General features: G+C 36.8%; 1 protein-coding gene across 2 annotated transcripts in view; it reads right to left on the bottom strand.

The window, feature by feature from the left end:
- Positions 1-2,232: 2,232 nt before the first annotated feature.
- LOC138851450 (protein unc-79 homolog) overlaps positions 2,233-13,702 on the bottom strand; it is an 85,129-nt gene continuing 73,659 nt past the window's right edge. Inside the window, exons 9-11 of one of the 2 annotated variants that reach the window (XM_070080589.1) lie at positions 5,705-5,934; positions 2,884-3,098; positions 2,233-2,597 (exon numbers count right to left, since the gene is read on the bottom strand). In XM_070080589.1, coding sequence (XP_069936690.1) covers positions 2,441-2,597; positions 2,884-3,098; positions 5,705-5,934 — 602 coding nt within the window. In that variant the 3' untranslated portion in view covers positions 2,233-2,440. The remainder of the gene's footprint in view (positions 2,598-2,883; positions 3,099-5,704; positions 5,935-13,702) is intronic. The other variant, XM_070080590.1, reaches the window with a different exon arrangement.

Here is a 13,702-nt window from a genome sequence, read left to right as displayed (position 1 = left end):
TTATGAAGAGACTTGCAAAGGTTGGTGGATGAATTTGGGAGGGTATGTAAGAGAAGAAAACCTCTTAGCTTTTGGTGATCGAAATAATGGAGCAATTTGGATGTGCCTCTACTTTGTTATGGACTGGCCCTTTTTAAGTCCTTTTTCACTCCTATGACTTTAGCTGTAATATTCACATTTTTTTATGATTTCTTGAAAGTGAGTCCATACAGACATCATTCCAACTTATAGGCAATCATGAAAAATTAGGAAACACACTCTCTCAAGTCTAGAGCTACACTGTTTCACATCTCAATGCCTCATTTTCCTTGGGAAGGAGTTAGAACTCTCTGATTAGACACCTGAGGATAAAGAAAACTTTCCCTACTAGCTAAAGACAATCTCACCACTTTCATTTACCCTGCTTGGGGTCTAGAATTTTCCAAAGCCCCCCTAGATGTGAACCCTGTAAAAGCCCTTGGAGTGCAAAAAGAGCTAAAAGTAAGCATGAAAAAGAGCAAGGTGATTGCAGGTAACAAAAAAAAGTCTAGGTAATGAAAGAATATAAAATTGGAGGGAGTATCTGGAGTTTATCTGGAGAGAGTTCCGGGGGTCAACGCCCCCGCGGCCCGGTCTGTGACCAGGCCTCCTTAGGTCAGTGTCCCAGGATGCGACCCACACCAGTCGACTAACACCCAGGTACCCATTTTACTGATGGGGAACATAGACAACAGGTGGAAAGAAACATGTCCAATGTTTCTACTCTGGCTGGGAATCGAACCCAGGCCCTCACCGTGTGAAGCGAGAGCGTTAACCACCAGGCCAGAGAGAACATATCAACAGATGTGTCTATGAAAGACAAGGTGAACCATAGAATAGATAAGGGTGGGAAAGTAGGTGTGCTGAGGTATCTGTAGAAAAGTTTATCTATGGATGTAAAAAAAAAAGGGAATGTACTTGCGTATAGTGGTATCAACATTTCTTATGGGTATGAGGCACTGGTTTTAAACACTGTAGCATAAAGGAGAACTAGAGGCAGTGAAGATGTCATGTTCTTGAGAGAAATGTGTGATGTGAATATTATGCTGAGAATTAAGAGCATAGAAACTGAAAGACAATGTGGGGGTTACCAAGGGTATAAATCAGAGCTGAGGAGGGATTGTTGAGGTGGTCTGAGTATTTTAAGATAGAGGAATAGGATGACAAAGAGGTTGTATAAATCTAGAGTGGAAGGTAAGAATAGGGGTTTTCCTAGTGGATGGAGAGAGGAAGTAAAGTAAGCACAACCTGCACATAGGAGAGAGAAAAGCTTATGATGGCATTTCAGTCCATCTTGGACCATTCACAAGTCACACTGTGAATGGTCCAAGATGGACCAAAACATCGTTATAAACTTTTCTCTCTCTTATGTGCAGTTATCTGTGTATTGTTCCAGTCATGGTATTGTGCCTTTTTTGTTCTTTAAAGTAACCTTAGGGTGCCAGGGGCTTCAACATCCATCAGGCTAATGTGTATTATGAAGAAGCAAGGAGAGTCAAGCAGATTTTAATGGACATGTTGTAGTGTGAACGAGGTAACATTTATGGAGGGATTCAGGGAAACCAGCTAGCCTGGAGGTGGCAAAGGCATTAGAATTAGAGGGTCATCTGAATTGTGATGTTAGCACGATTCTTGAGTCCCATCTCCAGGACTCAACCGGCAGGCCGGACTTGAGTCCTGGAGATGGGAAGTACAGTGCCTGCACTCTGAAGGAGGGGTGTTAATGTTGCAGTTTAAAAACTGTAGTGTAAAGCACCCTTCTGGCAAGACAGTGATGGAGCGAATGATGGTGAAAGTTTTTCTTTTTCGGGCCACCCTGCCTTGGTGGGAATCGGCCAGTGTGATAATAATAAAAAAAAAAACCTATTTCCCACTACACATAGATGCATGGCTTGAGCCATGCATCTATGTGTAGTCTTTTGCATTTTTCCACTCATTTTTCTTAATTGGCACTGATGAAAAATCTCAAACATTTTGAAAAAATTATCAACAGTTTTTTCTTATTTCTGAAGGGTGTTTCAACGGTGGCAGAGCCTGCAAGACAAGGACACCACATGGCTCTCTCCTTCCAACATACAATGTGTTCTCTTACAATGCTAAGAGACCACATACCATACCTGAGATAGGTAGACCACCATCAATCATTTTTTAGCAAAAACAATTCTGCAAGTGTTTGCTTAATAAATACAGCATGTGGTTTCTTTGATTACACATACTCACCGCCTACTCTCTCCATAACAAAGTACTGTATGTATACAGCAAATTTAACACGGTTACTGAAATTGAGGAATGCCTGTATCTAATGTTATGTGGTCTGTACTTACACTTCATATCTGTATAAAAGTGAATGACACACTTATTACAGTAATACAGTAGAAAATACAATAGGCACAGTACGACACTCAACTACAACATTAATTTTCTAAGCTAGTAACTTTTTACTGTAGAAAGTACAAATACTGTATTCAAGTGAGACTAAACAGACCTTATCAATATCATCAAGAAGACCAGCCCTGTTGAGACGATCTTGATCCTTACATTTAGTTTTATCTCCAAATGGCTGAGCCTCATTAAGAAGACTGAGAACAAATAACATATTTTCAATAGCGTTCATAAAATATGATTTAATATAATTCATATAACCATACAGTATAAAAACTGTATAAATAATGACATGGAAAAAAACCACAGCATCTTCACAACTAATCCACAAATCAGAGATAAATTATTAAGACATTTCAATCCTTCATGATTTAATAAGAAGTCCTGGATGGAGAGATTTGTAGGTTAATTAGGAATTGTTACAGCCACGGTCATCTTGTGACTTATTTTTATAAGAATGTTATAACAGAATTCATGACTTACCTGACAATAGCTTCTATAGTATAATTCTGCATTTGGGGATCCATTGCCCAGGGTGATCCAATAGTTGTATGCACAACATGGTCAGTACCTCGTCTGTTGTTGTGACGGATGTTGTTGCACTGGGTACAGTATCGAATAGGCTTGTTGCCATTATAACTTGCACACTCCATGCTAAAGCAAGTTGCAATGGCATTCTTTTCAGAGGACCGGCAGTTCTGAAATTAGAATTTTTATTTTATTATTCTATAATTGGGAAGTACAATGCCTGCACTCAAAAGAAGAGATTTGGGATATTTGCTTTTCAGGGTGACATTTAAACTGTCGTATCTGCATGCCTCTGCGAAGACAGTGATAGTGTGAATGGTGGTGAAAGTGTTTCTTTTTCAGGTCACCCTGCCTCGGTGGGAGATGGCCAGCATGTTAAAAAGTTTTGTTGCAAAGTGATTCAAAAGGTACAACCAAAACTTCTGACACCAAATAAAAATCTTGGAAATACATGCTGCAACTCTTAAAAAAATTAACATGTGAAATTTTAGGAACACACCAAAAGATTTTTTTCTAATCAGCTCAATGAAATTCATGGCAGAGTAACACACAGTACTGAATATTTTCAGCTATCATTTTTTCAAATGCATTCATCTTTACCTGGAGTTTACCTGGAGAGAGTTCCGGGGGTCAACGCCCCGTGGCCCGGTCTGTGACCAGGCCTCCTGGGGGATCAGAGCCTGACCAACCAGGCTGTTACTGCTGACTGCACACAAACCAACGTACGAGCCACAGCCCGGCTGGTCAGGTACCGACTTTAGGTGCTTGTCCAGTGCCAGCTTGAAGACTGCCAGGGGTCTATTGGTAATCGCCCTTATGTATGCTGGGAGGCAGTTGAACAGTCTCGGGCCCCTGACACTTATTGTATGGTCTCTTAACGTGCTAGTGACACCCCTGCTTTTCATTGGGGGGATGTTGCATCGTCTGCCAAGTCTATTGCTTTCGTAGTGAGTGATTTTCGTGTGCAAGTTCGGTACTAGTCCCTCTTTAATATATTTCTTTATCTGGGAGCAACACAAATAAATGTACAGGAACATGAAGTTGAAAACAGCTGCTGCAACCAATATTATAGCTGGAGGAAGAGTAGGTGAATAAAATGCTTTTTAACATACTGTCGCGACCCCAAATCCTAGTGTCTCTCTGTGTTGCAAATTTTTCAAAAAAAAAAAAAAAAAAAAAAAAAATTCTTATGAAATGAAAAAAGAATCTTTCCCCAATGTTAATGACACCAAAAGTATGAAATCTGATGGAAAACTTACGGAATTAAGCTCTTGCAAAGTTAGCGATCTTGGCAATGTTTATGCATCAGCAATTTTGCTCACTTTGAGCCCTATTTCTGGCCAATTCCATTGTCCCAGTCAACCAAACTCATAGTTATTTCTTTAGAACTCCATTTGTTCTATTGACTGAGTACAAGAAACTACCCATTTACCAATTTCAACTACCCAATGAAGTGGTCAGAAATTGGCAATTTGGCAATTTCACACAAATTAAAAAAGATACCAATTTCAAAATAGGGTCCAGAATGAACAATGCAGACATTCCTGACACTAAAATAACATTTTCTCTGTTCATCAGTCATGTCTTCAGGCCCCTCTTATATTACTCTTGCTTTCTATTTTAAATTTTTATTCACACAAAAAATGATTTACTGTTATGAAAGCTAATGCATTATTGTAATAATTGTATAAGTAATGTCGATTGATTTGTGACTGCATATCAGAATGGCTAATTGGACAATGACGTCATTTGTTTACTTTTGAACATCGGCAAAAATCGAACATTTCTGCTTCTTCGAGCTCAATTTCAAGGTGCTTTTCATCGTGAAACCAATCAAAATTATCACTATTTCTGTAACATGTCTTCCATTCTATCAAATGAGACCAAGAAAATGAGAATACAACCATAAACACTATACGAAAATACACCTCAGAGTCGGCGTTTTAATCCAAAAACACGGTCGGAGTTTTTTTTTGAGATACAACCAGTTTGCTGAAAGAAAGAAAGAAAGATTTCACCAAAAAATCATTACAACAGTTTTCCTTGAAGGCTTCAAACATACCGTTTTTTTTTTCTGTAAACAGGTAATTAATGCATGGAACTTCAATTTTTATCTGTTTTCGTGCCTTGTATACTAGCAAAGATAAATTTTCATTATTAAGCAATTATTTTTACAATCATAACTAAGTGATAAACCCACAAGGGTCAGTGGCTAAGATAAAGAGGGTCATACTATCTGTATTGCTTTGCGCTGATAACTTTGTCAGTGAATTTAATACTGATAAGATTGTTGGTGGGTAGAATATTGTTCTCACTGATGATGTGTTTGGTTTTCTTGTTTTGTACACATCCATGTCTTTGTAATGCAGTTGGTATAGATGCTGTGTTTCTGCAAATAAGAAAACAAAGTTCTCTCCTGGCATAATGTGATAGAGAATTTTTTTTTTTTTTTTGAAACAGGCTCTAACTTGCACTTTCTACAAGAAATAGTACAGGACACTATTGTAATTTATCACTACCTTATGATAAATCCTAAAAACTTTATATCATATGAATAACTAAAGTGCAATGAACACTTGTCAATGCTCAATACTAACCCACATGGAGACAGACTCAGGAGATTAATTGATCTGTATATTTCAACCCCCTTCTGGAATCTTCTTCAGTATCTGCTGAAGAAGATCCCAGAAAGGGATCAAAATGTATTGATCAATTATGGCAATCTCCTGAGTTTCTGTCTCCATGTGGTTTATACCACATTTAAAGCACAATATACCTTGTTCTCACAAGTAGCTGAGACTTGTGCCATTGGCATAAGAATATCAAAGAACTCCACAGTGCTGTGCTCTCTCTTGATATCTTCCACACAGTCAATACATATATAGAGTGGTGGAGGATTGTCTGGACATGCTCCTAAACACACTGCATGATCATGACAAACTTTGACAGCCTCACTAGTGCCATCTCCGTCACACTCTTCAATCTGGCACACAAGAGGTTTCCAGCCTGTAATGAGACCTTTGCCTTAATTTTAAGAAGAAATATCAAGTCTGTTCTCATGTTACAAACTAAGACATTAAATACTATCACTGGAATTGATTTAGGTAAGAGTCAATTAGGTAATTACAGTCAACACAATATTCTTTGCCTGAATGATATTTGTAATCTTAATAATGTAAAATAATTCAATATTCTATACATCTAAATAATTTTATCAAAGTGGATGGGGTAGCTTTCAAGTATGGCTTAAAAATTTTAAAAGAATTACCTAATATTTTCCTACACAAATTTTTTTTGTATTTTCATGCAAACTGTCCCATTTCTGAGTCACTGCAGTTTTTGAGAACAGACATTGTTGAATGCTGAATGGCATGAGCTGAAGATGTATACAGAATATACTAAGATTATATATCTGTCAGTCATTTTTATGGAAGTCTATTACAAGTAAAAAGTCTACATTTGATAGGACTGAAAATAAACTCAACATATGCATAAGTTAAGTAAAGAATTTGAAGAACAACACATTTAAAAATGGCGTACATAGTTCCAAATACAACTCTAATATGAAAGTCTTAGTAAAGGAAGTTAAAAAAATTATGTCAATTAAGACTGTTGTTTTCTAATAGATGTATAAATACTGTACATAAAATCTTAGACTGAGACATCTGTATTAATGAATTATGTCTTAGAATACGTATAACTATACTGTATAACCCTAGAAATAAAAACTCACCTACAAAAGATATGTTAGATATCCATGTAGTTTAGGTGACATGTTGCTAGGTAAAGAACAAGATGCAAGTCTCTACATGTGATCAACTTTAATACTCTACTTATTAACTTGGGATACAATACACTATTTTATTATGAAACTGAATATTATCATATGCATACATAATATTCATCAATTAGCCTGATAAATGCATTATATGTAAGTATCTATGTGTATATATATGTATGTATTTTTTGAGACCTGACGAGCTGCTGGAGTGTGAGCAATTTAACATTTTTAACATTTTATGAAGGGATTCAGGAATACCAGTTAAACAGACTTGAGTCCTGGAGGTGGGAAGTACAGTGCCTGCACTCTGCAGAAGAGGTGAGAATATTTACAGTTTGAAAGGACATCTGAATTGTGGTATTGGCATGCCTTTGGCAAGACAGTGATGGAGTGAATGATGGTGAACGTGTTTTCTTTTTCAGGTCACTACCTTGGTGGAAGACACCCAGCATGTTAAAATATTATCATTAATATTAATTTTTTTTAACACACTGGCCATCTCCCACCAAAGCAGGGTGGCCCAAAAAAGAAACACTCTCACCATCGTTTACACCATTACCGTCTTGCCAGAGGCACATAGGTACAACAGTTTAGATGCCCTTCCAAATGCAAATATTCCCACCCCTCCTTTAGAGCACAAGCGCTGTACTTTTCACCACAAGGACTCAAGTCTGGCTAACTGGTTTCCCTAAATCCCTTCACAATATATTACCTTGCTCACACTTCAGCAGCACATCAAGTCCCAAAAACATTTTGCCTTAAATCACTCCTATATAACACACTCAGACATGCCTGCTTGATGTCCAAGCCCCTTACACACAAAACCTCCTTTACCCCCTTCTTCCAACCTTCCCTTGGACAACCTCTACCCTGCCTTCCCTCCACTACAGATTTATACACCCTCTAAGTCACTCTATTTTCCTCCATCCTTTCTAAATGTCCAGACCACCTCAACAACCCCTCCTCAGCCTTCTGGATAATACTTTTTGTACTCCACACCTCCTCTTAATCACCAAAATACAAATTCTCTGCATAATATTTACACCACACATTGCCCTCAGACACAACATCTCTACTGCCTTCAGCCTCCTCCTCACTGCAACATTCACATGCCATGCTTCACACTCATATAAGAGTTTTGATACCACCTTACTCTCATACATTCCCCTTTTTGCCTCCATGGATAATGTTCTTTGTCTCTAAAAAGTCCTCAATGCACAACTCACCTTTTTCCTCTCATCAATTCCATACATACATACATACACACACACATACACACACACACACATACACACATACAGTATATGTACTGTATTGTTTAAGTTAGCATTATTGTTTGATGACAAAATTATTAAATGCAGACATTCCTTTTTATCCATAAAATTTTATAATTTTTTATATTTGTCAACTGTGGTAAAAAAATTATAATAGTTGAAGTATCACATAATGTACATTTGAACAGCATATCAAATGGAGAGAAGTCAATAAAGACAAGACTTATCTTCTCAAGATATTTATCTGCAAACCTGAACTCTGGCCTTTCAAACCTTCAGCAACACAACCTCTAACAATCATGTTCATTAACTACATTTAATACACTGGAAAACACAAAAATACGTAAGTCTGGAACATTCTGATCTGAGGTTCTTGTTGATAATAAACCAGCACTGATGTTAAACAAGCACTGATGTTAAACCAGAACTGATGTTAAACCAACATTGATGATAAAACAGCATATTAAAAACATCTGAGGTGTTACAAAGAATGACTGCAAATTCAACATCTTAACTATGAAAAATGCCATACAACAATACAGTATTTATACAAGTAATAAAATAATAACAACCCTAAAAATAACATTTGTATTATTTATACGGGCATAAACAGCTTTAAAGTACTGCTTACACAAGTTACAAAGTTAAATTTGCCATTACTACCATCACAGTCTCATTTTCACTTACAGTAATCATATGTATGCACATGAATAAGCTTCAAGAAATGCAAGAAACAGCTGTCATGACATTCACTAAATAGAAACAGGTCACCTGAAAAATACCTGGTTTAGAATATGTCACTTCCTACTGTAAAACCAAATAGATGAAGCCAAAACTAATCTACAGTAATGAGTTTTAATATGTAAGTAGTATAAGAGTCAAACCATGATTACCTCAGGCATCACATGTATACATGCACTCTCATGCAAAGGTTAAATGATACAAGCAAACTTTAATGCATACAGCAGCCATGCCCTTAGGATTATACAGCACCATTTCTAATACAGAAGGGTCCCGAATATACAGTACTTATCGGTGTTCTATATTTTCACTGGCTTTCAATTGAGCCATTGTTTCACCTGCCAGTGACTATCGCCGGTGGGTGGAATATAACAAACAATGGTTCAATTTGAAGTCAACAAAAATGATAAGAAGTGCTGTATATGCAGGGTCCTCCTGTATACCCAATTAAAGGGAGTCCCCATCTTACAAATTCTCAAAGTTACATACATCTATTCTTTACTTACAAAATGGGGAACTTATAAACTAATTTAAGCACAAAGAACAATGTGCAAAATATAATCAACCTTCGTACTATTGTTTTTCTAACCATAGACTTCTTCTTGGAATTACAATGTTTTTACATTGTAATTCCAGAATGTAGCTCATTTGTAAGCCTAAAATGAGTTATGTAACTCATATGTAAGTTGGGATCCTCCTGAGTGACAGTCAACTACTGAAATATGCCATCACAAAAAAATTAACAAACCATTAAATTAAGAAAACATGACACTAGTAGTATGTGTGAACAATGGTTACATGTTGGTTCATCAGTAATGCTCTAAACATTGTGGTGTTAAGTGCAATATAATTAAAAAATTGACAATAAAGTACACAAGCAAAAAGTGATGGAACACCCCCACATTGTATACCAGGTACCTGTCCATGATAATCAATAATAAACTCGGAGTTCAAACCTAAGCTCATTTGAAAAACAATTTTTAGAAAATCTTGACACACAAAGTAGGTGATTAAATGCAGTTGTCAAATTAGAATGTGTTAAATGCTCAGACCAGTGATCATTACACTGCATCTACACTATATACTGTACTTATAAGAAGACCTGAAAATGTTCTTATCCGAGTTTATAGTTGTGTTGTGTTAAGAAGCAGCACTAAACCCATAAGGGTTATACAGTGTCTGGGGAATGGTAGGTAATCAAGTTTGGTCTGAGAAGTGAGACGGATGACTCCAATTCCTTGGATCAGGAGTCTTTCACTAACATCACAGCACCCTCCTTGAAGGGAACACCTGTATACCCATATACTTGCTAGTCAATACAAATGATGTTTATCTCGCATATCCACCCCTACAGTGTGCACAAAAAATATGAAAATTACAAAAAAAAATTGAATAAAATTGTGGATATGTAACCTACAGTTTAGAGATAACAGATAAACAAAATTTTGAAAAAAAAAAAATCCAAATTGGCAAACATCTCTGACAATTTTATTAAATGCAAAGTGTGTAATTCCTGTACAGCCAATATTTTCAAAGGAAATAAAGTTTTTTCATTGATAATGACTTATGGCTGATTTTAAACTGCAGGTAATAGCAAGGAATTCACATTTTCTTTGTAATTACAGCTAGATACTTTTGCTCATTGTACAGTAAGAGTATGAAGTCACTGGTCATTCACATAACAGAAGTACAGTACTGTAATAACAAAAAGTTATAATGTATTGTGCTGCTGTGTCTTCAACTACTTTATTATTATTATTGTTAAGCAAAATTAATATGGAAGATGAAGTGTTACTTCAACGAAGAAAAAATAATGAAAACAAAGATTCTGGAAATTTCAGAAATGAGTACAGATGCTCCTCACTTTACGATGGTTCAACTTATGATATTTCAACTTTATGATGGTGCGGTAGCGATGCACATTCAGTAGTCATCAAACTATGAATTTTGATCTGATGGGATTTAAGGCATTCAAAGATAGTGTTATGCTACTTCTGAAGCCTTTCCTAATCTACTGTAAAACTTTTTTTTTTCTTTGTACTGTACAGTACTGTACATAAACTGATAGGATAAACTTGTATTCATTTATTTACTTTTGAATACTGGTATTCAGTTGGTTACAATGATTACTTTTTTAGTGACAGTAGTTATTTATCACATCATATATCCATATTTGACTTATATTTTCAACTTACATTGGGTTCATCGGAACATAACCCCCATCATAAGTCAAGGAGCACCTATAAATATGTAAACACAAGTAGACAAACAAATCTCTGACACTGCTTCTCCTACATCTGATATCGGAGGAGGGAGGAGGTGGGATATGGGGATGGAGGCAGGAAGAGGCTGAAGAAGAAAATGAAGAAAATATGACAAAGAGGAAGAGTTGGTGATGAATAAAACAACAAAGACTGAAAAACTACAATGAGGAAGAAAGGGATTCAAATGTATTAACTTAGGACACCTTTAGTGAAGACATTATGGTTCTTGGACTTTGATTACTTCTAATACATGAGGAGACTGTCTATCTGACGTGATCATGAGCCATGAAATGAAATGTCTTCAATAAATAACAGTGTGACTTTGTAAATGGTCCAAGTCAGACCGAAACGTCGTTGTAAGCTTCTCTCTTTTATGTGCGGGTTATTTGTGTCTTCAATAAAGGTGTCTTTAAGTAATTGTGTTCATGTTCATTTCCCACAAGCTCTTGGCAGTCATTTGCCTTCTTAATACAGTAAGGAAGAAAAGAAGAAAAGTAATTAGTTTTGAATTTTTTCCACAATAAAATTTATGTCATTATTGTCCTTAATCCTCAATCTTTAATCCTCAACTATTCTCAAGAAAATCTTGATCCCTAAATGTGATCTTGTGTATACATTTTATACCTTTGTGCAAATTTCTAGAAACACCAATAAATTTCCTGAAGACTTAAAAATTGTGGGACAACTAATGGAAGCTAATACACACAAGATTGGCCCTCAAGAAAGGGGTACAGTGGGGTACAATGCACCTAGGCTGCCAGATGAAAAAGATCCCAAATTCCAACAAAGTGTATTCACTGTAGTCCTATTCTGAGAACCTGAAGCACAACTTCAAATATCAAAGTTGATGTAGAATTGGGGGAAAATCTTCCTCATTAATGATGTAAAACAAGTATATTAACCTACCAAGAGCTGCCTGACTTGGCAATTACAGTAAACCCTCTTATAAAGTGACACTACCTAGTGCAATTTTGTGTAATGTGACATTAAAAGTGCATCCAAAACTGGATAGTGCATGGAAGCTTAGACAGTATGCTCCATGAGCATGGAAGAAACAGATGATGTGCAAAATCTTAGTAATACATGCCATTAAACTTTTCCCCTCCAACCCAAGTTGACCTTAAAGGTCACATGTTTAGAGAGGCACAGCTTTTCGCCCCTCCCCTTCCCCCACTGAAATAAACTTCACCTACAGTTGTTTTCTGGGAATATCTGTGTATATATCATAAGATTTTGGAGCATTTCACAACCCATCTTGTCTCTGGATACTGACAACAGCACCCAAGAGGAATATTAGCAATACTGGTAGGGCCAATTAGATTAATAAGCATAAGGTTTTGACAGCACTGAGAAAGTGGAAATTCTAAATATGCTACCAGGTTGGTCACATGTGATGCAAACTGTCTGTATTGTCAGTCTGAGAGGTCCCACCCTACATACAACACAAGAATCACAGCCATATCTTCCCTACCCCCCCACCCTAAGCCCAGCAGAGTCACATCAACCTTCTCCACACATGTCCATGTAAACATGCAGTGGCAACTAGAATGTAAGGAATAACAAACTGCAGCAATTTGTACCTAGTAGAATGTAAACTTTTTTTGTCCACATGTTCCTCACTTTACATACCACTAATTTCTATCAGATGCCAATTTTCAGGAACATGTCCTGCTCATTATGAGAAGGTTTATTGCATTAATAGAAGCAAAGAAGAATTATAATGAACTGCCAGCCATAGAGCAATACAATATCTGATCATGTGTGAATGATGCAGCCTTTCCCTAATGTTGTTGTAGCAAACTAAGTTGATCTAAGTTTGTCAGTCACAGTGGTTAAACTGAAATTAATAATGTTGTTGTAGCATTCAACAATGAGTCAAGACCATCTCAGTGCTATGGCCATTTTTGTTGATCAAGAGTGAGGTAGCAAGACTGCAATTTTAAAACATAACAGAAGTGTGAGCCAATGATAATGCAAGAAAAGTGAATAGTGCTTGAACCTTATAAATTAAGCTCATTTTCTTTCTTGTTATTGCACATCCAATTTTTATTTAGATTTTATACCTGGATATGTCATTACTCTGAGTTATATATGAATCATGCAAAGTTACAGATTTTTTCTCTAATCTTCCTCTCACGTTTAAATCTAGAAATATAAATACATACACACACAGACACAGACACACACACACACAGACACACACAGACACAGACACACACAGACACACACACATACAGGGGTCAGGGGAGACATGATAACGACATACAAAATACTGCGCGGAATAGACGAGGTGGACAAAGACGGGATGTTCCAGAGATGGGACACAGACACAAGAGGTCACAATTGGAAGTTGAAGACTCAGATGAATCAAAGGGATGTTAGGAAGTATTTCTTCAGTCATAGAGTAGTCAGGCCATGGAATAGCCTAGAAAGTGATGTGGTGGAGGCAGTAACCATACATAGTTTTAAGGCGAGGTATGATAGAGCTCATGGGGCAGGGAGAGAGAGGACCTAGTAGCAATCAGCGAAGAGGAGCTGTGACTCGGCAACCACAAATAGCCAGGAGCTGTGACTCGACCCCTGCAACCACAAATAGGTGAGTACACACACACACACACACACACACACACATGCACACACACATTGTAACTACATGAATGTATTTGTGAATCCGTACCTACATACACACATTACATACACATACATATGTAGGT

Source organism: Cherax quadricarinatus, unplaced genomic scaffold (genome assembly GCF_038502225.1).
Source record: "Cherax quadricarinatus isolate ZL_2023a unplaced genomic scaffold, ASM3850222v1 Contig649, whole genome shotgun sequence".
In the NCBI taxonomy this organism is placed as follows: domain Eukaryota; kingdom Metazoa; phylum Arthropoda; class Malacostraca; order Decapoda; family Parastacidae; genus Cherax; species Cherax quadricarinatus.
Note: the sequence above shows the minus strand (reverse complement) of the source record. Positions and strands in the feature narration are given on the sequence as shown.